Raw genomic sequence first — 22,560 nt, forward strand, 5'->3', positions numbered from 1 at the left:
CTTTCTTTCATCTATCTTCCACAGCTGCAAGATTAATTTCTGAAGCATATTTCCCTGCTCAAGGACTTCTGGTAGACTTCTCATACTGATAGAATAAAATACAAACTGTTTTGTTTGGCTTATTTTTGTTTTTAAAATTAATATTAAGTATTGGTCTCAAGGCAAAAGAATGGGAAGGGCTAGTCAGTTAGGGTTAAGTGACTTGGCCAGGGTCACACATCTAGGAAGTGTCTGCAGCCAGAGTTGAACCCAGAACCTGCTATCTGTAGGCCTGGCTCTTTATCCACTGAGTTGTCTGGCTGCCCCCTCCCTCTTTTTTTTTTTTTAAACTACCTATTTTCCCCTGCTTGGTTTTTAATTTCCTTTGCAATCTAGTTCCTTTGCCTCTATTTCCAGGCTTATTATGCATTCTTTTCCTTTGTGCTTTCTACATTTCAACCAAATTGGCATACTTGCTATCTTTTGTGTATTAGGTTTTGTCTTTAAATTGTGCCCCTTTCCCCCTGAAATTTATATTTTTAAAAAAATCTCTCTTTTTCAGAATTAGGAAGCTTGTTTTAGTTGTGGCTGTTCCCTTTCCAGGATTATTCTCCTTCTTTTCCTCCCCATTTCCAAATTGTTTGATGTTATTTTAAGGTACATTAGCAATTTTATTATCTTCTGAATACTTTGAGAATCTTAGATGTGCAGATAGTTTTTTATATGGGTTTTAGAGAGATGGGGGCGGGGGGTCAGGTTGCCCATCATTCTGAAGCAGGTTAGGGATATCCAAACTTATCATGCCTCAGAGGATAAGTTTCTCATAGCCTTGAATGAAAGCAGCTCAAATAGTATTTAATTTGACCTTTATTTGGGGTAGTAAATAGGATGCCGGTTTTGATATGTCTCTGATGACTCTGATTTCCACAGACTTCTTGATGGTCTTGTACTTGGGAATTCACAAAATATATTTAGTATGTTGGTTGGGTTGAAAGTTTCTAGAGCCTTTCTTAGTGTGCCTATTATTTCTCTTCTTTTTCAACTTGCAAATGAGGTTGATATATTTTTACATCAAACTCTATAAGATTGTGTGTAAGAGAATTTTATCCTTTTCTCTCTTCATATCACCCCTTCTTCCATATTTGTGTGCTCTCCTCACCTACCAACTTTGAGAAATAGCCACTTCTACCTCCTTATTTCTTCTTTCTTTATTGATAAATTTCATTTGTCACCCCTTCTTTCTTCCTTCTTAAAACACTTAGAACAGAAACAGTCTATCACCTAGAAGTTTAGTTTTTCTTATTTAACTTTCTCAATTCTCTTTGAAGACATTTTCTGAAAGTACAATTGTTTATTCTCCCCTTTAAAGTGTTAGCACCATGTCTAAGCACCTTCTGATTACTTAAAGAATTTAACCTTTGAAAGTTTCTCTTACTGCCCACATTTATATTTCAATGTTAATAATAATTTCTTGTCATTTGAAATATTTGAAAATCTCATGTTTAGTTAAAGGTCTGTTTTTTTCTCTTGTAGAACTAGTACTACATGTAGTACCATGTTCACAGATTATGTTATTTTTGATTGCAAGCTTCCTTATCCTATATTCCAAGATATCCTCTCATTTTTAGTAGAAGCTTATGTAATCTGACAGTAGTACTAGGTACTTGAACTACTTCTTTCTGGATTCTTGCACTATTTTTTCTTTGATATGAAAACTCTGAAATTTGGCTAGAGTATTCCTAGGACTTTTCCTTTTGGGGTTCCTTTCAGGAGATGAATTATATGGACATAAGTTTTTGCTGGTTCTAATATGCCTGGAAAGTTTTAATTTATAATTTCCCGAAATATAGTGTTCCAGCTTTAAAAAAATTGACGGTTTTCACGGGTCCAGTTATGCTTAAATTATCTCTTAATATTTTTTCCAAAAGAGTTTTTTTTTTTAATAGTAAGTAACATATTTTCTTCAGTTTTTTCAATCTTTAGATTTTGTTTTGATATTTCTTCCTGGATAATGAACTCATTTTCTGTGTAGTCTTTCTGGTTTTCAGGAAATTTTTATTTAGGTGAGGTTTATCACTTTCTCTTCTAAACTGTTTATTCTTCTAGTTCTTTCCTCAAGAGCTTTTGCCTTATTTTTAATCACTTGATTCATTTCTTCTAGGTATTCATAGTCCTTGTGGAAAGTTCATTTTTCCTTTAGGTTTTTGCGTGTAGTTATTCTTTCCTTCTTTCAGGGCATTTCTAGTGTTGTAATAATTTTGTTGATATTTTCTTTGATTTCTCTTTAGCTTTAGGCTTTGTGCTAGGACATGACAACCTACACCCACCCCACCCTATCCTTGCAAACTCCTGCTAGACTTTAAGTGGTATTCTGGTTGCTGCCTGTTCTCACCTTGAGTCCTCCTAATGTCCATGTTGTCTTTCTGGCATTAAGCTTCTTCGAATCTTTAGGTTCTTGTGTTTTTTTTTTAGGACCTTATAAGATGACTGAGGAGATAATACTAAGGACCGTAGAGCCTATATGTGGCTGAGATGCCCTGTTCTTACCATTACTGTACCATTCTGTTCACAGTTGACTTGTAGGGTTTTCTTTTTTTAACCTTCCTATGTTTCTGGGTAAAGGATTTTTCTAAGGGGACAACTGGATGGCTTAGTGTGTTGAGAGCCAGGCCTAGAGACAGGAGGTCCTAGGTTCAAATCTGGCCTCAGATACTTCCCAGCTGTATGACCCTGGGCAAGTCACTTAACCCCCATTGCCTAGCCCTTACCACTCTTCTGCTGTGGAGCCAATACACATTATTGACTCCAAAACGGAAGGTAATTGTTTTTTAAAAAATAAAAAAGGATTTTTCTGAACATTGTCAACCACATGTGTCTTTGGACCTACTAGAACACGAGGCTTGTTTAAGGTATTGATTCCCCATAGGCTTCTATAACTTGTATGCAGTTACAGGGAGGCAAAATTCATTTACTATAGTTCTTTGGGGATTTCTTGGCAATTATTTAGTGAACATTTCAGGCTTTTGATGGAATAGATAAGTACAGGCTGGATGATCTGCTTCTCTCCATGCTATTGTCTACCAGAAAACCCTTTGCCTTTGCACAGACTGTCCAGTATACCTGGAGTGTTGTACTTTCTACCTTTAGCTAGCTTTCTTAAAATTTCTACTCATTTATCTATACCTTTTGTTTTTATGTCACCTATATTGCCCAGTGTATGCCTCTCTTCCTCCTCTCCCAATTACATTGGGGGGGGGCATTTTTAACCTTTATTTTTTGCTTGTTTTTAATTTTGGAACCAAATTCTCTCCCCCTTCCCCTCTCCATGTGACAGGAAGTAGACTGATATAGATTAGACATTTTGTGGCAAGGACTCTAGCAAAACAAAAGAAAATGAAATATAATATGTTTTGGTCTGTATTTATTTAGACTTCATAAGTTCTTTCTCTGGAGAATGGCATTTTTCATCATATAAGTCCAAGTCCATCATATAGATGAAGAAACTGAGGCAATCTAGGTTAAATGACTTGTCCAGAGTCATAAAGCTAGTAATTGTCTGAGGTCAGATTTTAACTCAGATGAATCTTTATGACTCCAGGCCCAGAACTTTTTTCACAGTGCCACCTTGCTGCCCAGTGACCTAGTATGGACATTTTAATCACTCTATTTGCCTATTTCCAAATTGCTTTCTTAAATGGTTGAACCAGTTTGCAGTTCCACCAAAAATGCATTAGTGTGCCTGTCTTTCAACAATCATGCCAATAGCAACTGAATCTCTCTTTATCATCTTTGATAAGTTGCTAGGTGTGAAGTGAAAGCCTCAATTTTATTTGAAATTCTTTTTTAGTTATTTGAAACATTCTTTTGCGTAGGTTGTAAATTTGAGATCTGTTTGTTCATATTGTTTGCTTATTGTGAGGATGACTTTTGATTTCATGTTTTTCTTAGTTTTCTGTCTTTGATATTGGAAATATTTCATAGAGAGCTTTTTTCTATTTATCACTTTCCTTCTTAGTTGAATTTTGTTTTGTGACAGACCTTTTCTATTTCATATTCCAAAATTTGTGTGTGTGAGAATCATCTCTATCTTTTCTTTAAGATTTATCCCCTAGTCATAATTATAAAAGATATTTTAAAATATTTTCCCCTTGTAATTTTTAATGGCATGACTTTTAACATTCAGTATGGATTTTAAATGTCTTTTGATAAACAGTTTAAGCTGTTGTTCTAAACCTAATATCTGCCAGATTACTTTTTAGCTTTAAAAGAGTAGTTTCTCCTAAACATTCTTGGTGTTTATCATACACACTGATTAAATTTTTAAAAAATTCTTTATCTACTCTGTTCCATTATTAGACTTCACTTTTTTTAAGCTACTACCAATTAATTTTCATCATTATTACTTTGTCATGTTGTTGGTTTGGAAGTGTTCTTTCTTCATGCCCACTTTTTTATTGTTTCCCTTAATATTACCAATTTTTAAACACTTGTGATTGTTTTGTCTAGTTCTGTAAAACATCTCCTTGGAAGTTTGGTATTTAAAATGCTTGTTGTATGAATGAATGGTGCTGTTTCCATCTATTTAAGTAAGTTGCCTTAAAAATCCTGGAGTTTCTGGGTAAGGTTTACTACATCTGAAACTAGGATTTATATATATACACACAAACTAAATAAAGGAAGTTATCTTCAGTACAAAATAAATGGATACTACCATAAGAATGAAATAAAATGAGAAGGAAAAATACCAATATCACTGCCCCCAGCAGAAAGACAGCAAGAGAGAGAATAAATAAACAGACAAACTTATGCACCCTCAGGGAGCTGATACCCTGAAGTACCATGTATAAAACATGAGCTCAGAATTCCAATATAAGACAGTGTGATTAAGTTCTACTGAAGAGATTATATATAGGACATTTCCTTAACTATGATCCTATCTATTATAAAATAGTCATTATGGTTGCTGAGAGGTACAGTGAGTTGGTGAAGTCATTTTGCTACAATGCTTATGTTGAAAAACATGAATTTGTTCCAACATGATTAATATATTAGGGAATGATTTGAGCATAATGTGAATTTTGTTTGTTTATGTGCCATTTCTAATGCTAGATATAGGGAGAAAGCATAGATAATTTCACTACTTCATAGTAACTCACAAGCTGTAACCCTTTTGATGCCCACTTCTACAACCAAACTATAGGTATATTTCAAGGTAAAGTGCCTTATTTATTGAATAACTTATAGTGTAGTAGAAACTATGGGCTGAATAGGGTTGTTCTGCCCCAACCCTCTCTTCCACATTTCACCATAATTGAGGCACTTGGCCCCAGAGTTGGACCCACCTATTATGTCCTCTCACCTGCAGATACGTTTGCCTCCTTGGGCCCTATGGGATCCAGGATGCAGGACAAGCAGTAGCCCAAGGCTGCAGGTACAGCCACTATTTATTGTAGTATATATTTATTACTTTTATTATTTATTTATTATTATACTAAATATGTTATGTTATAATTCTTAATACATTTTTAGTGTTGTGCCCTAAACACCAATAATGGGAATAAGCCCTAGTTTCTATTATATAATTTACATAGTATTGGTGATTTCTAGGAACACACATGTCAGTTCTGACTATATATTGTATTTAAAGTCAGGAGACCTTCATTTATAATCCCATCTCAGGTATTTACTTGTGTCTTCAGAGTTTGTTTACCTTATGTGTTAAATTGGGGACCATATTTGCACTGCCTATCTTTTAGGATTGTTGTGAGGAAAGATATTTTAGCTCTTCAGGGCAAATCACTTTCCTCACAAAAAGAGGTAGGTAGTGCAAATATTATCCCTAACATGAGAGAAATTATCTTTGAAAATACACTATTTCAGGTGACCACATAGGAAAATGCTAAGTCAGCCCTGGAACCCCAGCAAGACTACAAAATCATTGTGTTTGCTTATAAACACAACAAAATAAGAAATACACAAATAAATTATTAAAGTTGAAGGTAGAGGTTATAGATTAGTGTGATTTAGAACTAGCATGGGAGGGGGCATCTGGGTAGCTCAGTGGATTGAGAGTCAGGCCTAGAGATGGGAGGTCCTGGGTTCAAATCTTACCTCAGATCTGACCTCAGACACTTCCCAGCTGTGTGACCATGGGCAAGTCGCTTGACCCCCATTGCCTATCCCTTACCACTCTTCTGCCTTGGCTCCAAGATGGAAAGTAAGGGTTTAAAAAAAAAAAAGAACTAGCATGGAACTTGGAGGTCACTTAGTATAACTCCCTTATTTTACATATAATAAAACTGGATTGAGAAGAGTTAAAGCATTTGCCCCCCAGTAACTCGCAGAGCTAGGATTTTCCCAGTCTATTGATGACAGGACATATTCCTGCCAAATTCCCAGTTCTTCTTACTCAGGGATTTTTTGGTGGGGAAGGGGGCAGGTAGAAGGAGGACAATAATGTAATGCGTTACTTAGATGAATCTCCTCTTGAAGTCTCTCCCACAGCAGTATTTTTGTTCTTGCCTTGGCTGAATGCATAATACCGTAACCTTCCAGTAAGGGAGGTTAAATTCTAATAAATTTTACACCTACTGGTGCCATTTGTCCTCATGGAAGCCAATTAATTTCTTTCATGGGCCTCATTCTTTACTAATAAAATGAGGGAAACAATAACTTACCCATAAACTAAACAGCAACCAAGTTTCTGATGGCCTACATTCAACATCCTTGCCTATCCTCATTAATTGACTTGGCTTTCTACTTCTGCAGTTGGTGGCAGATAAGATAAAAATGTTACCTTCTTGGTTTGAAGTTCTATGTGATAGAGAATTTCTTTTGGTCCTAGCTTCCCTTGAAAATAAACAATAAGCATGTTTCTGCATGTATTTTAGGGGAATTGTGCTGGTTTTATGTGAGTTTTACTGCTTGTAGGAAGTTACCACTGAAACCTGTTTCATCTTGGGAGGGATGTTTTGGGCCCTTCCTTTCCTTTCTTTTTTCACCCTTATCTTGTGGATTTATTCCTGATCTCTAGCTGTTTGTAGGTCACTTTCTTGAATTTCTGACTAGGTGATTGGAGAGAGGGAGTGGAATAGCCTTTTGCAACCTTTTAGTTTTGAGGTTGTATTTTTCAATCCTTTGTTAGATTTTTTTCTTCTTATTTAACCTGAATCACTGAGTTGGCCTAAAATAGAAATGCCAGCAATGACTTTTAACATCATGATTCATAATAGAATAAAAATTATAATATACTAAAAGTAATAACAATCTTAGAGTCTCAGAGCTTTGAGCCTCAGTTGTCTAGTCAAGTTTTATAACTTATAGCTTTAGAGGTAGAAGTTACTCAGTTTAACTCCTCATTTTATAGATATGTAAACTGAGACCTAGGATGGTAAAGTGACTTCTAAAAACCTTGTTATAAACTCAATACTTTTTTTAAAAGTATTTATTTATTTAGAATATTTTCCATAGTTGCATGATTCATGATTTTTCCCACCCCTCTCCCCTCCAGGAGCTGACAAGCAATTCCACTGGGTTATATAAGTATCATTGTTCAAAGCCAATTTCCATATTATTCATATTTACAATCTTTTAATGCCAAAACCCCAATCATATCCGCATTCAACCACATAATCAATCATGTTTTTCTTCTGTCTTTCTACTCCCACAGTTCTTTCTCTGGATGTGGATAGTGTTCTTTCTCAAAAAATTCCTTGGTATTGTCCTGGGTCATTGCATTGCTACTAATTGAAGAGTCTGTTACATTTGATTGTGCCACAGTGTTTGTTTCTGTGTTCAGTGATCTCCTGGTTCTGCTCATTTCATTCTGCATCAATTCCTGGAGGTCTTTCCATAGTAATGCAATACTTTTTTTTTTTAAATTTTAGAACCCTTACCTTCCTTCTTGGAACCAATAGTGTGTATTGGTTCCAAGGCAGAAGAGTGGTAAGGACTAGGCAATGGGGGTTAAATGACTTGCCCAGGGTGACACAGCTGGGAAGTGTCTGAGACCAGATTGGAACCTAGGTCCTCCCATCTCTAGGTCTGGTGGCTCTCAATCCACTGAGCTACCCAGCTGCCTCCTGCAATACTTTTTAAGAGTTGTCCATTACACTTTTGGATAGCTCAGATTAGTATGGATTTTTCTTTATATCCAGCTTAAATCTTTCTCTCTACTTATTAAATGAGTATAAATAGATCTACCCCTTTCCTGAATGAACCTGAGTTCTTTCCAGTTCACATCATTTCCATTAATCAGTTTTTTAAGAGTCTCCTAACTACCAACATCCTTCCGCATGTCTCTGGCTTGTGCTCACATTTCCCCCTTTTCCAGGCCAACCTTGGGGTGCTTTGCTTTTTCGCTATACTTTGAGCCAGCTGTTTCCTATCCCTGAGTCTCAGTTTTATTATTTGTAAAATGAGAGTCATTGAGTAGTTACTCTCCACTGTCAATTTTAGCTCCACAGTTCTATGGTCCTATGTATTAACATTGTGTCTTTTTAGGGGCTGGATCCCCAATAATAGAAATTGGAGAGTTGCCTCTACCTTTTTATAAATTAGATTTCAATTTGAACATGATCCTCTAAACTAATGAACAAACTCCTTTGTTCCTATAGTTTCATGCAATGGATACTTTGCACAAAAACATCTACGATATTTCCAAGGCCATTTCTGCTCTGGTGCCTCAGGGCGGTCCAGTTCTCTGCCGAGATGAAATGGAAGAGTGGTCAGCTTCAGAGGCCAATCTCTTTGAGGAAGCCCTAGAAAAATATGGAAAAGATTTCACTGACATTCAGCAAGATTTTGTAAGTACTTTTCACAGTGATGGTTACCGTTTATCTTTAGATTAAGTGAATGTGTGACTAAGGAATTTTTAGTATTTGGCCAAAACTTAGGGGAAAGGAATTTATAATCAAATACAGTCAAAAGGAAACCAGTTGTTTTAGCTTAATCAACATTAAGATGTTGAAAAAGGAATGTGGAAGACTATCAGATTTGCAAAGCACTATACGTATTTTTACAGATGAAATATCTGACACTGAAAATTTTTTACTTGTCCATGATTATAAACTATAAAGCAAAATTTGGATCTAGTTCTTATAACTTCAAGTCTAGTTTCTGTTACATTACTCTACCTCTCAAGATTTTTCCAGCTCATCATTTTTGAAAGATATTTTTGAGGGTTTCTTGAAAATTCTTTGACACATACTGTCTCCCTCAATCTGCCTCTGCCTATCTATCTCTCCTCCACTCCCACTTTCTCTTTCTGTCCCTCTTATTGCTTCTCTCTCTCCTTTTCCTTCTCTTTCCTCCCCTTTTATCCTTTTCCCTCAGACACATTCCCTGAGGTTAGGTTAGTGGTCCTGTTATTTTCTAAAAGCACTACTCCTTTTTCATTATAGCATGGACTTTTCTAAGGCATAGATTTCTTGCCCTATTGAACCAAAGCCAAATGTTAATATAAAAACTTGGAGATTTATTTTCCCCTCATTTCCTTCATGTAAAAATTTGTACATTTGACCCAGGCAAAAAGGTCATAAAATGGTTTGGAATTCAGATCAATAATATTTTCAAATTAAAAGTAAGCTGTTAACTGAATGATAAATTATAATGACATAACAAGGATGAAGCTTTCAACATGGCCTATTCACATTCTGTTGCAATCTTTTTGATAAGTGAATATTATTTGGCACTCTTAGGTATTTCCTCTGTCCTTGTTTGTCTTTTTGACCATAGTGTTACAGTAACAGCATTTGAAAATGGTTAGTGGCTCCAGGTAATACTTGCACTTCATTAGGAGAAAATCTGGGAAGTTTCTTACCTGCTATATGATATAAACCTTTTAATCTGCCTTTTATATTCAGTAGGAATCAGGATGCTAAAGTTGGATTAGAAGTAGGGTGTAGTAAGTAGAAAGACCAACTCAGAGGCCTTGAGTTCAGATCCCAGGTTTGCTGTATAATATCTTCGTGACTGGGAAAGGCATTCATCCTAATCAAATAGAAAACTGATGTAGCTGATAAACTCTATGCCCTTCCAGATAGACTTCTCTATAGAACACAGATGATCCCTGAGGCCATTCCTTTACATCTATTTCCCTAACTTCCATAAACTTAGTTGTATCTATAATTGCCCATCTTATAGGGCAACAGTTGCATGTTTTTGTTCTTTACCTAATCCCAGGCTATTGTATACCTGGAAGAAAAAGTCAGTATATCCAAAAAAGAGTAATATGAATCGTATTACTCAAACCTCAAGTCTTATAGCTCAGCCTAATTTTCTTTCAAGTGTTAGAACTACATTAAAAGCATTAAGCTTCTCCAGAATAGCCACCCTCCCCCCCTCCCCCACCTAACTATTGCCAGGTACTTGCTATAGTTTTTCTTGTGTTGCCTTAGAGCCTTTAGGCATTACTTGCATATAGAATTTGCTTTGCATTCTAATGTCTTCCACTTACTGTTTTTTATCTTATCTTGTCTTCTTCTTGAATCTTTCTCTTCTGGTTCTGATTTTTTGATCCCTTTTGATCCACCTCAATCCAGCTTCCTGTCCTTTTGTTTCTCACAAGCTTTAAGTAGAATTCAGACACTTTTCACTCTTTTTCACCTCAAGTCTTTCTTCTTCAGCTCTTTCTCCAACTGCTAAAAGTAGAAGCTGGAGAATATCAAGAGGAGGGGTAGTCTGTATGGTAAAAGGCATTTACTAGATAAGTCATATGAAGAGTGATTGAAGGAAATGGAGAATGTTTATCCTGGAAAAGGAAAAACCTAACATGGACATCATAGCTTTTTTGAGCATTTGAAGGGCTGTCAAGTAAAAGTTATAGACTTTATTTCTCAAGTATCAGAGGTCAGAACCATAAGCAAAAAGTAAAAGTTGCAACAAAATTTGAGTTTAATTTCAGGAAAAACTTTCCAACAAAATGGAGCTATATCCCAGAGTAGAATAGTGGGCTATAAGGGGGCAGCTGGGTAGCTCAGTGTATTGAGTGTCAGGCCTAGAGATGGGAGGTCCTAGGTTCAAATCTGCCCTCAGACACTTCCCAGCTGTGTGACCCTGGGCAAGTCACTTAACCCCCATTGCCTAGCCCTTACCAAACGGAAGGTAAGGGTTTAAAAAAAAAAAAATAGTGGGCTATATTGGGAGGTAACAGATTCTCCCTCTGAAGGGTCCTTTCTGTTATATGACAGTGCATTTTCCTTTTTGAATGAGTTAAGATTCTATGAGTGTCTTTTTCCAAGTGAACAATAACTGGACTAACTTCCAAGACAATAACTGGAATTCTCCTTTTGTACCTTGGTACCATGGGCACATGGCATAAATTATGCTACCTCCTTAATATATACACCAATTGATAATTTTTTTCAATTGCCACCTTGATTATATAACAGGAGCTTTCTTTCTGTTTCTAGCTTCCATGGAAGTCCTTAACCAGCATCATTGAATACTATTACATGTGGAAAACAACAGACAGATATGTTCAGCAGGTAAGAATGCTTTGGTATTCAGATATAATTTGTTGGATTAACAAGAGCTGTGCTCTTTTAAGTAAAAAATGAGTACTACTTCACTGGAGGGATTTTTCCTGTTCTTTCCACATCTGAGAAAACTCATTAGGATTTTTTTTTTTAATCCTTACCTTCCATATTGTAATAAATTGGTTCCAAGGCAGAAGAGAAGAGTGCTAAGGCCTGGGGTCAAGTGACTTGCCCAGGATCACACAGCTAGGAAGATTTGAACCTAGGACCAGGTCCTGTCTCTAGGCCTGGTTCTCAACCCACTGAGCCACCCAGTTGTCCACCTCATTAAGGTGCTTTTAAAATATATTGGGTGTGTGCTCCAGGACTTTTTATTTCTCTGATCTTCAGTACTTTTATTTCCCATATATACTCACTCTCCTTTTCTTTCTCCCTTTCTCTTTCACAAGAAAAGATTCCCCATTAACCTTTTCTGAATGTGAGGGATGAGAAAAACCCTTATTGGGATTAAATTAGGCTTTAAATCTTCAATATATTTGATTTATATGCTCTTATACACACTTTCTGTGGTATTATTTATCTTTTCCATACCCTGTTTAAAGCAAAAACTTACTTCAATAGTTAGAAACCATTAAACCATTAAAGAACACCATCTTTAGTTGTGCACAGATAAATGTAGATGTTTGGCAATGTTTGTCACTTGGAATATTTCTCCAGAGTTTGTGCTAAATTGATATATGTCTAAGAGAAAAAAAAACTTTAAGAGGAAACAGAGTGTTAAATACTTTATTTTGCCTTTCATTTTTCTTTTAAATACATTTTAGAAAAGAAATCTGAAAATATATACAATGCTATATATACTGACACTGAGATGTGAAAGAATTATAACTGGTTGCTTTTACTTAAGAGAGCTGTTCTTATGTTACTAGGAGTCAGAGCCATTTAGATCAACTCTCATTCTTGTCCCTTTATGGGAATGGTGTATACTGATTCACATCTCCATCAGGCTGCCCACTGAGGAAAGACATTTGACTTCAGAAAAAGGGAGGAATTATGTTGGAACCAATACAGAGAAACTATTAAGAATTAACTTTTGGTCCTTATTTTGAAGCTTTGAGTTAGGTAACTTTTGTCAGTTTCATTATCATTCTTCTTAGATGATTGAGAATGATACTGACTTGCTATGATTTTTATCTAAAGTTATTTCTTCTCTCATTTTTTTCTCATAATGAACATCAATTGCATGAGAATTGGGGTGTGATTTGACTTAAAAATTTAAGAATTTGCTAAATCAAAAAGTGTTTATGGTTCCACTAGTCCAGGTATATGGACTCTTGCCTCCTTCTGATTTTCCTTTATTCATATCAAACAATTGATCTTTTTTTAGTCCAGGGGCCTGAATAACCAGACTATAGTTAAAGCTTAGCTTTAATCTTTAGGGAGAACTGATTATTATTCTCTGAGAGCATTTTAACAACATACTCATCCATTTCTTTCATCAGGACAAAAAAATCTAATTTTCCTTCTCATTCTAAGTCATAATTATATTTCCATTTATCTTGTAATGGTGTAGGTAACTGGGGATTTCTCAGTTCTTCCCTCCTCCTTGTCCTTCACATTGAGTGAGTTAGTTGCCATCGCTTATTGAGTGCTAAGAGTCAGGAAGATTCAGCTTAGACATGTTACACTGTCCTTTCATTCTATACTATTAATCCATTGTCTCTATGTCTCTTTGCAGAAGCGGTTGAAGGCAGCTGAAGCAGAAAGCAAGTTAAAGCAAGTGTATATACCTAACTAGTAAGTGGCAGTTTTATACAGTGTATTATTGTCAAAATCCCGAGGAAAGGGCAGATGGAAGACTATTTAGTGGGCAACACAGTGTGCTTGTTGACAATATTAAGTTGCCACACTTGTTTATGCTAAATGTTATTTTCTGCTTTTCGTATTAAAAAGGGCATTATTTCTTTACTGAATGAACTTCTCTTACCAGTGGTTATGTCTAATTTTTCCAAAACATTTAAACCACAATCCAAATTTCCTTCCAGAATGACATTTAGCTCAATTCTCATAAATGTCTGTTCATTTTTTATCTTTCTTCATTTGAGTCCACCTCAAAGTGGCATTTCGGGTTTTTTCTTTTTCTCTTAAAATTCCTTCTCATAATGTCTTCACTTTAGCTGTCATGAAGAATGAAAGATAGTTAAATTTAGTTCTCTTCCATAATGACAATTCAGCATCAGCTTATTTCCCTTCATCCCTCTTAGAGAGCCATACCCTATAATGAATAATAAAAAAAGAGGAAAAGAAACCAATTTTTAACAAAACTATAACCAAGATATCAGAAAAGTCTTAAGTGTTTGATAGCTATGTTCCTCTTCTTTATCAGAGTGAGGATACATGTTTTCATTTGCTTTTCTATAAATAATAGTGATATAGGGCATTTTTCATATGTTTATTGAGAGTTCCTTGAAAATTGCCTGTTCGTGTCCTATGACCATTTATTTATCAAGTGGAGAATGGCTTTTATTTTTATGAATTTTAATTAGTTCCTTGTATATATTACAAATGAGACATATCAGAGAAACTTGATGCAAAGCTTTTATTCTCATCTCTTCTCATTTTAACTGCATTGGTTTTATTTTACCTTCTATAAACTTCTCTATTTTTTTGTTTGGTCATGAGCTTCTTTCTTCTTTCATACAAATGACAGGTAATTTCTACATTGTTCTTCTAATTTGTTTAAGAACTCACCCTTAAGTTCCAATTTAGGCATATGATATAAGGTGTTGCTCTGGATCCAGGTTTTGCTAAACTGCTTTCCGATTTCCTCTACATCATTTTTTTTCGAATAGTGAGTTCTTTACCAGGTTAGACCCTTTGGATTTTTTAAACACTCGGCTAATATGCTCATTTCCTCCAGCATTTTATTGTGTGCCTAATTTGTTCTCCTGATCAACCTTTCTATTTCTTAACCAGCACCAGGTGTGTGTCGTTTTTTTATGATTACTGTTCAAGATCTGGTACTGTTACACCCCCTTCCTTTCCACTTTGTAAAATTAATTGCCTTGATATTCTTCAGTAAGTATTTATTAAACTCCCACTATGTGCTAGGCACTATGCTAGGTGTCAGAGTACAGAGAATAAAACAGGCCATACTGACAGTAAGCATACATACTAAAGGAAATGACAAATACAAATTTATAGTATAAAGTGAATTAATACATAGAGAAACAAAGTAGGTTAAGTACAAGGTAATTTGGGAGAGAAGGCACTAGCACTTGGGCTCAAGAAATGCTTTATGCAGAAGATTGTGCCTGATCTGAATAAAGAAATGAAGGGTTCTAAAGAGTTGGTTTAAAAGGGAGTGCATTCTAGCAAGGAAAACAGCCAGTTGAAGAAAAGAGGCCAATTTGCATCTGTCTCACAATATGGGAGGGCAAAAAATGCTCCTTCCTATAATTATTTTGGTGGGTTTTTTTCTTTTTGTCCTTGGTTTCCTTGGGGGTGAATGTGTTATGCTGGAATTTCAGGGTCAGAGAGTATATCAGGACATTTTAGTAGCTTTCATCACATAATTCCATATTATTTTCCTTAATGATTGGACTAATTTAGAGCTCCACCAACAATGATGTGCCTGTCTTTCCACTATCCCTCCAACATTGACTTTTGATATCTTTATCAATTTGCTGGGTCAAAGATGAAATCTTTAAATTGCTTTAATTTGCATGTCTCTTTAATTTTAATGATTTGAAACATTTTAAAAGTATGGTTATTAGTTTGCAGTTCATTTTAGAGACATTTATTCCTATCTTTTGTTAGTTCTCTATTGGGAAATACCTTCTGGTTTGTTATATTTCTATTTTCTCTATGTCTTGAATATCAAACTCTTCTTAGAGATATTTAATATATTTCCTCACTCAACCACATTTATTATCATATTTGCAGTGATTTTTATTCACTCCTAAGATTTTCAATATTACATAATCAAAATTACCTATTACATAGCTGTGAAAGTTATGTGTGATCTGTTAATTTTTCTATATTTTCCTAAATAGTAAGGTTTGGTGTTCATTTGGAATTTATTATGTTGGTAACAATAATAATAAAGGCTAATGCTTACATAGCACTTCACCAGACAGTATGCTAAGAACTTTATATTTATTATCTTATTTGATCTTCACAACCACCTGGGGAAGTAGGTGCTATAATTATCCCCATTTTACAGATGAGGAAACTGAGGCAAAAATAGGTTAAGTTACTTGCCCAGGGTCACACAGTAAAAAGCATTAGAGACCAAATTTAAACTCAAGGCTTTGTGACTTCAGGCTTGGTGATCTTTGAAACCTTACACAAGGATTGCAGTATCAGAAAGAATCTTCTGTAGAAGATCAATTTTAATCCAAGTGTAAGAGAGGTAATATCTCTGAATTGGCACACAGGATTTGAGCAAGACTATAAACCAAAGAATGGAGGTTAGAATTTATAGGAATCTTATATATGTGGCCATTTGAAATGATTACCATGAAATTTGAAAAGTTAGTTAAGGAATAGAGCAGTAGGAATGCCTGAATTTATTTTGTACAAAAATAAATAATCAATATCTGATATTTTCCCCAATAGAATATAAATTTCTTGAGGGCGTACTGTCTTGTTTTGTTTCTTATTCCCTGGATCTGGCACATAGTTCATCTAATTTAAGAAATGATGGAAATGAAATTTGATTTTTAAGTCATGTGCACAAGTGACACAAGTTTATTAGAAATGAGTCCCTTTTTTTTTTCCAGTTGGTTTAAGTAGATTTTCCCTCTTTATCTTCCCAATTGTATATATGAAGTTTCTTTTTTTTTTTTTTAATTTCTTTAACAATCTTGGCATGTGTGCATTTTTGGTCAATTACCTTCATGTATTATTTTGGGGGCCTTTAACAATTGTCACATATGCCAAAAAAAAGAATGTTAGATTCGAGGACTGTTTTATCTGGGTTTAAAATGGAAAATCAAATGTCATTTCCAGTGATTTCCTATGTTTTTTGTTTTTGTTTTTTAAAGTAACAAGCCAAATCCAAATCAGATTAATGTAAATAATGCCAAGGCTGGTGTTGTAAATGGCACCGGAGTACAGGGTCAGAGCCCAGGAGCTGGCCGGGCCTGTGAAAGCTGCTATGGTAAGTGCCTCAAGGACATAGCCTTAGTTGATACCATACCTATTTATGATAAACTGACAGTATAGTTACCTTTTTTTCCTTTGCAGAATAAACTTCCTAAAGGTATCTTGTTTGGTTTAGTTTCTGTTTTTGTTCAAGTGAAAGATCATTAGGACATAACATCATATATTGGAAGGGGGTGGGGAAAAGAAGAATGGAAATGAGAATATGAGCATCTGAGTCTCTTACAAGGCTAAAGGAATAAACTTTTTAGAAACATTAGATTCTTTATAAGGGATATTGGTAACTAAAAACATATTGCAAATAACCTCCTGGATGATAGGTTGCAAATGTGTTAAGTCTTACTAGGGATTAACCTAATGCCAAGGCTCAGACATCAAGGAAACTATTACTAGAATATCATTTATCATATATTTTTTATTTTATTTTTCTTTAGGCTTCTAATCTGTTTGGTAGCAGAAATGATGTTAATTCTCAGTTCTTAACAGTTAATTATTTCCTTTTGTTTTTAAGTGTTTCATTTTCCTCAGGGCAACTAAATGTTTCTTTTTTTGTGGGTAATCTATAAATGGTTACTGAAATAGTTCCACTTAAGAATATATATATTTTCAACTTTGTTATCCATAGCCACACAGTCTTACCAGTGGTATTCTTGGGGTCCCCCTAACATGCAGTGTCGTCTCTGTGCATCTTGTTGGACATACTGGAAAAAATATGGTGGCTTGAAAATGCCAACCCGATTAGATGGTGAGAGACCAGGACCAAATCGCAACAACATGGTATGTGGAGAGTAAATAAATGCATAAAAGCAAATGGTCATTGGCAAGGATACTCAGTTGGTGTGCATGGCAGCAGTTCGTTTCTATGCAATGATTTGTTATTCTTGAAGAAACTTTAGAACTTAGAAATTCTCATACAATCATAGAAGTGCTGAATGTTGTAAGGAACCTTAGAGAGCTTTTAGCCTAATCTATTATCTTGTATATTTATGGTTTGAATTCCCAGTGTCTACATAACCAGAATGACCCAAATTTTGCAAAAAGTGTTGTTCTTTTCTAGTGAAGATGTTAATATTTGCAAATCATCTCCAGAGTAAGTTTAAACCCCATATAACATATTGTGTATGTTCCTCATTATTATAGAGTCCTCATGGTATCCCTGTGCGGAATAGTGGGAGTCCAAAGTTTGCTATGAAGACAAGACAAGCCTTTTACCTACATACAACCAAACTGACAAGGATTGCCAGACGCCTCTGTCGAGATATATTGCGTCCTTGGCATGCAGCAAGACACCCTTATATGCCTATCAACAGTGCTGCTATCAAAGCGGAATGTAAGATTTCCTTGGGCACAAGTTAAATATCTCTTCAAAAAAATTTTTTTCAAATCTTTACCTTCCATCTTAGAATCAATACTGTGTATTGGTTCTGAGGCAGAAGAGCAGTAAGGGCAAGGCAATGGGAGTTGTGACTTGCCCAGGGTCACACAGCTAGAAAGTGTCTTGTGACAGATCTGAGCCCTTGACCTCTTGTCTTAAGGCCTGGCTCTCCATCCACTGAGGCACATAGCTGCTCCCTAAATATTTTTTAACATTATTTACAAGTCATATAAAAATTGTCTAGCTATTGTTTACTTTAAATTACACAACAAGAATAGTTAATGGGACTTTTCATTTGATGTAACTTGATAATTCTTGAAGATGATGAAGCCATGTGGAGGAAAGGATCATATACATTTTCAGTTAAAAAGGACTTCAGAGGCTATTTAGTCCTTTCCACATTCGTATTGGGAATGGCCTCTTATTTATCGAAAATCCCTAAGGATTTATAAACAAATCTTAGCTTTAAAAGACTATTGAGGGGGACCACTACCCACAAAAGTAGCCATTTGGGAATCTAATTGTTAATTTTCCTTGCTTTTAGCCAAATCTATTTCTTTATAATTTTTATCCATTGTCTTAAGTCAAATAGAACAAGACTCCTTCTTTTCCATGATAGACTTTCAGAAACCTAAACAGACCTATCATTTCCTAAGTTTTCTTTTTTCCAAACTAAATATTCTATTTGCTTTGCTAATTCCAGTATAGCAAGATCTCCATTCCCTTGCCATTCTTATTTCCCTTCTCTGGACATGTAGAGTTCTAATATGATCCTAATTAGTACAGAGTAGATTCAGTTACCTCCATTGTTGTGCTTAAGTTTCTTAATGCAGCCTAAGGCCACATCACAGTATTCTGTCATTGAACCTAAAATCTTCAAATCTTTATCCAAAGAGCTAGATAATCTTGCCGTACCTTGTTCATCTTCTACCTGAAAAACTGATTTTTCTGAAATCATGTTCAATTTTACATTAATCTGTTTGAAATTTGATCTTATTAAATGATCCATTATTATAGCTTATTAAGACGATCATACAATGCAATGTCTATTCCTCCCATCTTCATGTCTCATTCATCCAGGTCATTGATAAAAATGTTAAACAGCACACAAGCAAAGGAGACAGATCCCTGAAGTTCTCCATTAGAGGTAAAGGCAAAATTCCTACCAGTTGATATTTAAGTCTGGTCATCCAACCAGTTCCAAATTAAAATAACTCTAGGCCCTTCTTTCTATTTTGTGTATAAAGGCAGCATTATATTTTATCCATTACTTTTCTAAAAAGCTGTGTCCATAGCTTTCCCCTTATTTACCTATTAACCCTCCCAGGAAAAAACAAAATTATTCCAGGGTGACATGTTCTATTTCTAAATATTTAATACCTTTCTAGATTCTTTCCAGGAGTTAAAGTTAATCTTTTCAGTAATAAACACTTCCTCCTACCTTTTTTAAAAAATAAAACCACATTTGCTCTTTTGTAAAACTTTCTTGGTTGTCTTAAAAAGACTGACAGAATAGTAATCATATGCACTAATCTTTCAGTGTTCTTTAAGATACTTCTTTTGGACTTGGTCACTCAGACTTATTAAGGGTAACTAGTCTTATTTTCTGATTTATCTTAGGTAACTAATTTTTCTTGGAAAAGGGAACAGAAATAAAAAGATTTGAATTCTTCTTCTCTGTTTGTAGCAACTGTTATTTTCATTGGTGGTTGTTATTCCATCCACCCTAAGCAATACTATTAATGTTTTGGTCTTCCTGTTGCTTTTGTTGTCCTTATATCCCTGACCAGCCTCAGCTTATTTTAAGTATTTACCATTCAGAAACTCTTCTTAAAAGATCTTACTAGCTTTTTTATATTAATCCTCTTTTAATTTACCTTTGTTTTCATCATTTCTTCATATATTTTTTCACATCTAAGTTGGTATATGGTCTTTCATGAAAGTTAGTTTCTTTAGTTTACTTTCTTTTTTCTTCATAATTTTTTCTCTTTTGTTTAAAATTATATTCTTGGGTTTTCCATTCTCTGGGATGACTGTACTAGCAGAATTTTGTACTATAAAATCTTACTTAACCTTTCTCTTAGCCTTTTCAAACATATTCTCTCAAATATAGGGTGCATATCAGATTATTTCTTCTTTTCCTCTCTTCTTTCACGGATTATAAAAGAGAGCAGTCAATCTCTCTGAACCTCCTGGCTGATGAAGTGGCATCATTTCCACTTCACTGATCATTTTTTTCTTCTTTCAGAATTAGGTCCAAAACAGCAGTTGAAGCCAGCTAGAGTTTATTAGCTACTATGCTTTTAGCACAGTAGGAACTCCAGAAATTGTCAAGATAACTGTGGCAGGCTTGTGATCTTATTCCCAAGCACCTCATTTGTTTTCTTGCTCTATTTCAGTAGGTCCATACAATATACTCACATAAAATATCACATGTGTATTGATCTTTACTTAAATGCTCTATATCATTTCTTATCCTCCTATACCTTACACTTTCTCCCCACCGCCTTCTATATACATTTTGATCCAGTGACACTGACCCCCTAACTATTCCAAAAACAATATATTCCTCCGTCTTTGGGCTCTAGGCAATTTTTCTTCTTGCTCCTCGTGCCTTGAATGGTCTCTTTCCTATTCTCATCCTCCTCGCTTCCCTGGCTGCCTTCAAGTCCCAACCAAAATTTTACCTTCTATAGGAATCCTTTCCCAATACCTCTTAATTCTAATGTCTTCCCTCTTTTAATTATTTCCTATGAATCTTATGTATAGTTGTTGGCTTGTTGTTTCTCCATTTAGATTATGAGCTCATTGAAGGTAGTGACTACCTTTTCCCTTCTTTGTGTCCCCAGCCCTTTTGTTCAATGCCTGGCACATAGTAGGTGCTTGATAAATGCTTATTGTCTAACTGACTACCATTCTTTCTCATTCCAATTCTTTAATGTCCAAATACATATATTTTCTTAATATATAGTTGTAAGTTGATCCTGATTTGAATTATTTAATATCATAGTTGATATAATTGAATAGTAGTAGAATAAACATACAGGACATCAATATATCTAACTGCCCAATATTGTCTTGACAGGTACTGCCCGATTACCAGAAGCCTCCCAGAATCCTCTGGTATTAAAACAAGTGGTACGAAAGCCTTTGGAAGCTGTGCTCCGGTATCTAGGTAAAAGTGCTGCTGGGAATCTTAGTATTTCGTTAACACTTAGAGCTGAAGAAAGTAAAAGGTTGGAAAAATAACTACCTTCTCTTCCACTTCCCAAGGCTTCATTTTACATAAGGGTCTTCCCTTTCTAAAATTCTCAGAAAGAATATAGGGGTAACTTTTTCTTCCCCAAAGCAGACCATAGAAAGACCTACAGTTTTTCACAAACTCTTCATATTGTTCTTAACCCGACATATATTCAAGAAAAGATCGGAGTCAGAACTTAGCAGAAACTTTCTCCAAGTTTCATTGTTATTAGTTGGATTCCCATCCAAACAGTAAGTCAAATGATTTAGTTAATTGCCCTGGATTTGCTGAAAATTAGTTAACATATTTGCACTTGCTACTATGCCTATCACTTTCTCTGATATATCACCAAAAGGGCTGATTTCCATAGAGATAGAAAAGCAGAGGGGCCAATTCCTTCATCTTTATTTATTATTACACAAACACACACACATTTATCTATCAATTATATGTCATAACAAATTTCCACACAAATTTTCCCAAGTTATATGATTGAACTCATCTTTCTCCCTCCTTTCCCTTCCCCCTCCTGATGCTGGTAAGTGATTCTGTATACATGTGTTATCATGGAAAACATCTTCCATATTGTTTGTTTTTATAAGTAAATAATCTTATAAAACCAAAACTCCAAAGCATAAACCCAAATAATTAAAAAATTATATGCTTTCATCTGCATTCATCCCAGCAGTTCTTTCTCTGGAGGTATATCAGATTATTTCTTTTCCTCTCTTCTTTCACAGATTGTAAAATAGAGCAGTCAGTCTCTCTGAACCCCCAGCTGATGAAGTAGCATCATTTCCATTTCACGGATCCATTTTGTCATAAGTCCCTCAGAATTGTCCTGGATTATTGTATTGCCAATAAAAGCTAAGTTTGGAGGCAGCTGAGTAGCTCAGTGGATTGAGAGCCAGGCCAAGAGATGGGAGGTCCTAGGTTCAAATCTTACCTCAGACACTACCTAGCTCTGTGACCCTGGGCAAATCATTTAACCCCCATTGCCTAGCCCTTACCACTCTTCTGCCTTGGAACCAATACATAGTATTGATTCAAAGATGGAAGATAAGGGTTTTTAAAAAAACAAATAAATAAAATAATAGCTAAGTTTATCACAGTTGATCATTTCACAGTATTGCTGTTACTGTGTACAATGTTTTCCTGGTTCTGCGTATTTCATTCTGCATCAGTCCATGAAAGTCTTTCCAGCTCTTTCTGAAATCATCCTGTTCATCATTCCTTACAGCAAAATAGTATTTCATCACCATCATATGCTCTAATTTGTTCAGCCATTCCCCAATTCAGAGACAACTCTTTAACTTCCAATT

The 22,560-nt window shown here is 35.2% G+C and overlaps 1 protein-coding gene across 6 annotated transcripts in view; it reads left to right on the plus strand.

Moving 5' to 3' along the window:
• Positions 1 to 22,560, plus strand: part of MTA1 (metastasis associated 1) — a 192,445-nt gene that overhangs the window by 127,833 nt on the left and 42,052 nt on the right. For all 6 annotated transcript variants that reach the window (XM_016425614.2, XM_056821296.1, XM_007473327.3 and 3 more), the window contains 7 exons: positions 8,595 to 8,783; positions 11,391 to 11,465; positions 13,195 to 13,253; positions 16,505 to 16,620; positions 17,248 to 17,399; positions 17,763 to 17,952; positions 21,083 to 21,172. In XM_016425614.2, the coding sequence (XP_016281100.1) occupies positions 8,595 to 8,783; positions 11,391 to 11,465; positions 13,195 to 13,253; positions 16,505 to 16,620; positions 17,248 to 17,399; positions 17,763 to 17,952; positions 21,083 to 21,172 (871 nt within the window). The remainder of the gene's footprint in view (positions 1 to 8,594; positions 8,784 to 11,390; positions 11,466 to 13,194; positions 13,254 to 16,504; positions 16,621 to 17,247; positions 17,400 to 17,762; positions 17,953 to 21,082; positions 21,173 to 22,560) is intronic.

Source organism: Monodelphis domestica, chromosome 1 (genome assembly GCF_027887165.1).
Source record: "Monodelphis domestica isolate mMonDom1 chromosome 1, mMonDom1.pri, whole genome shotgun sequence".
Taxonomy (NCBI): Eukaryota; Metazoa; Chordata; class Mammalia; order Didelphimorphia; family Didelphidae; genus Monodelphis; species Monodelphis domestica.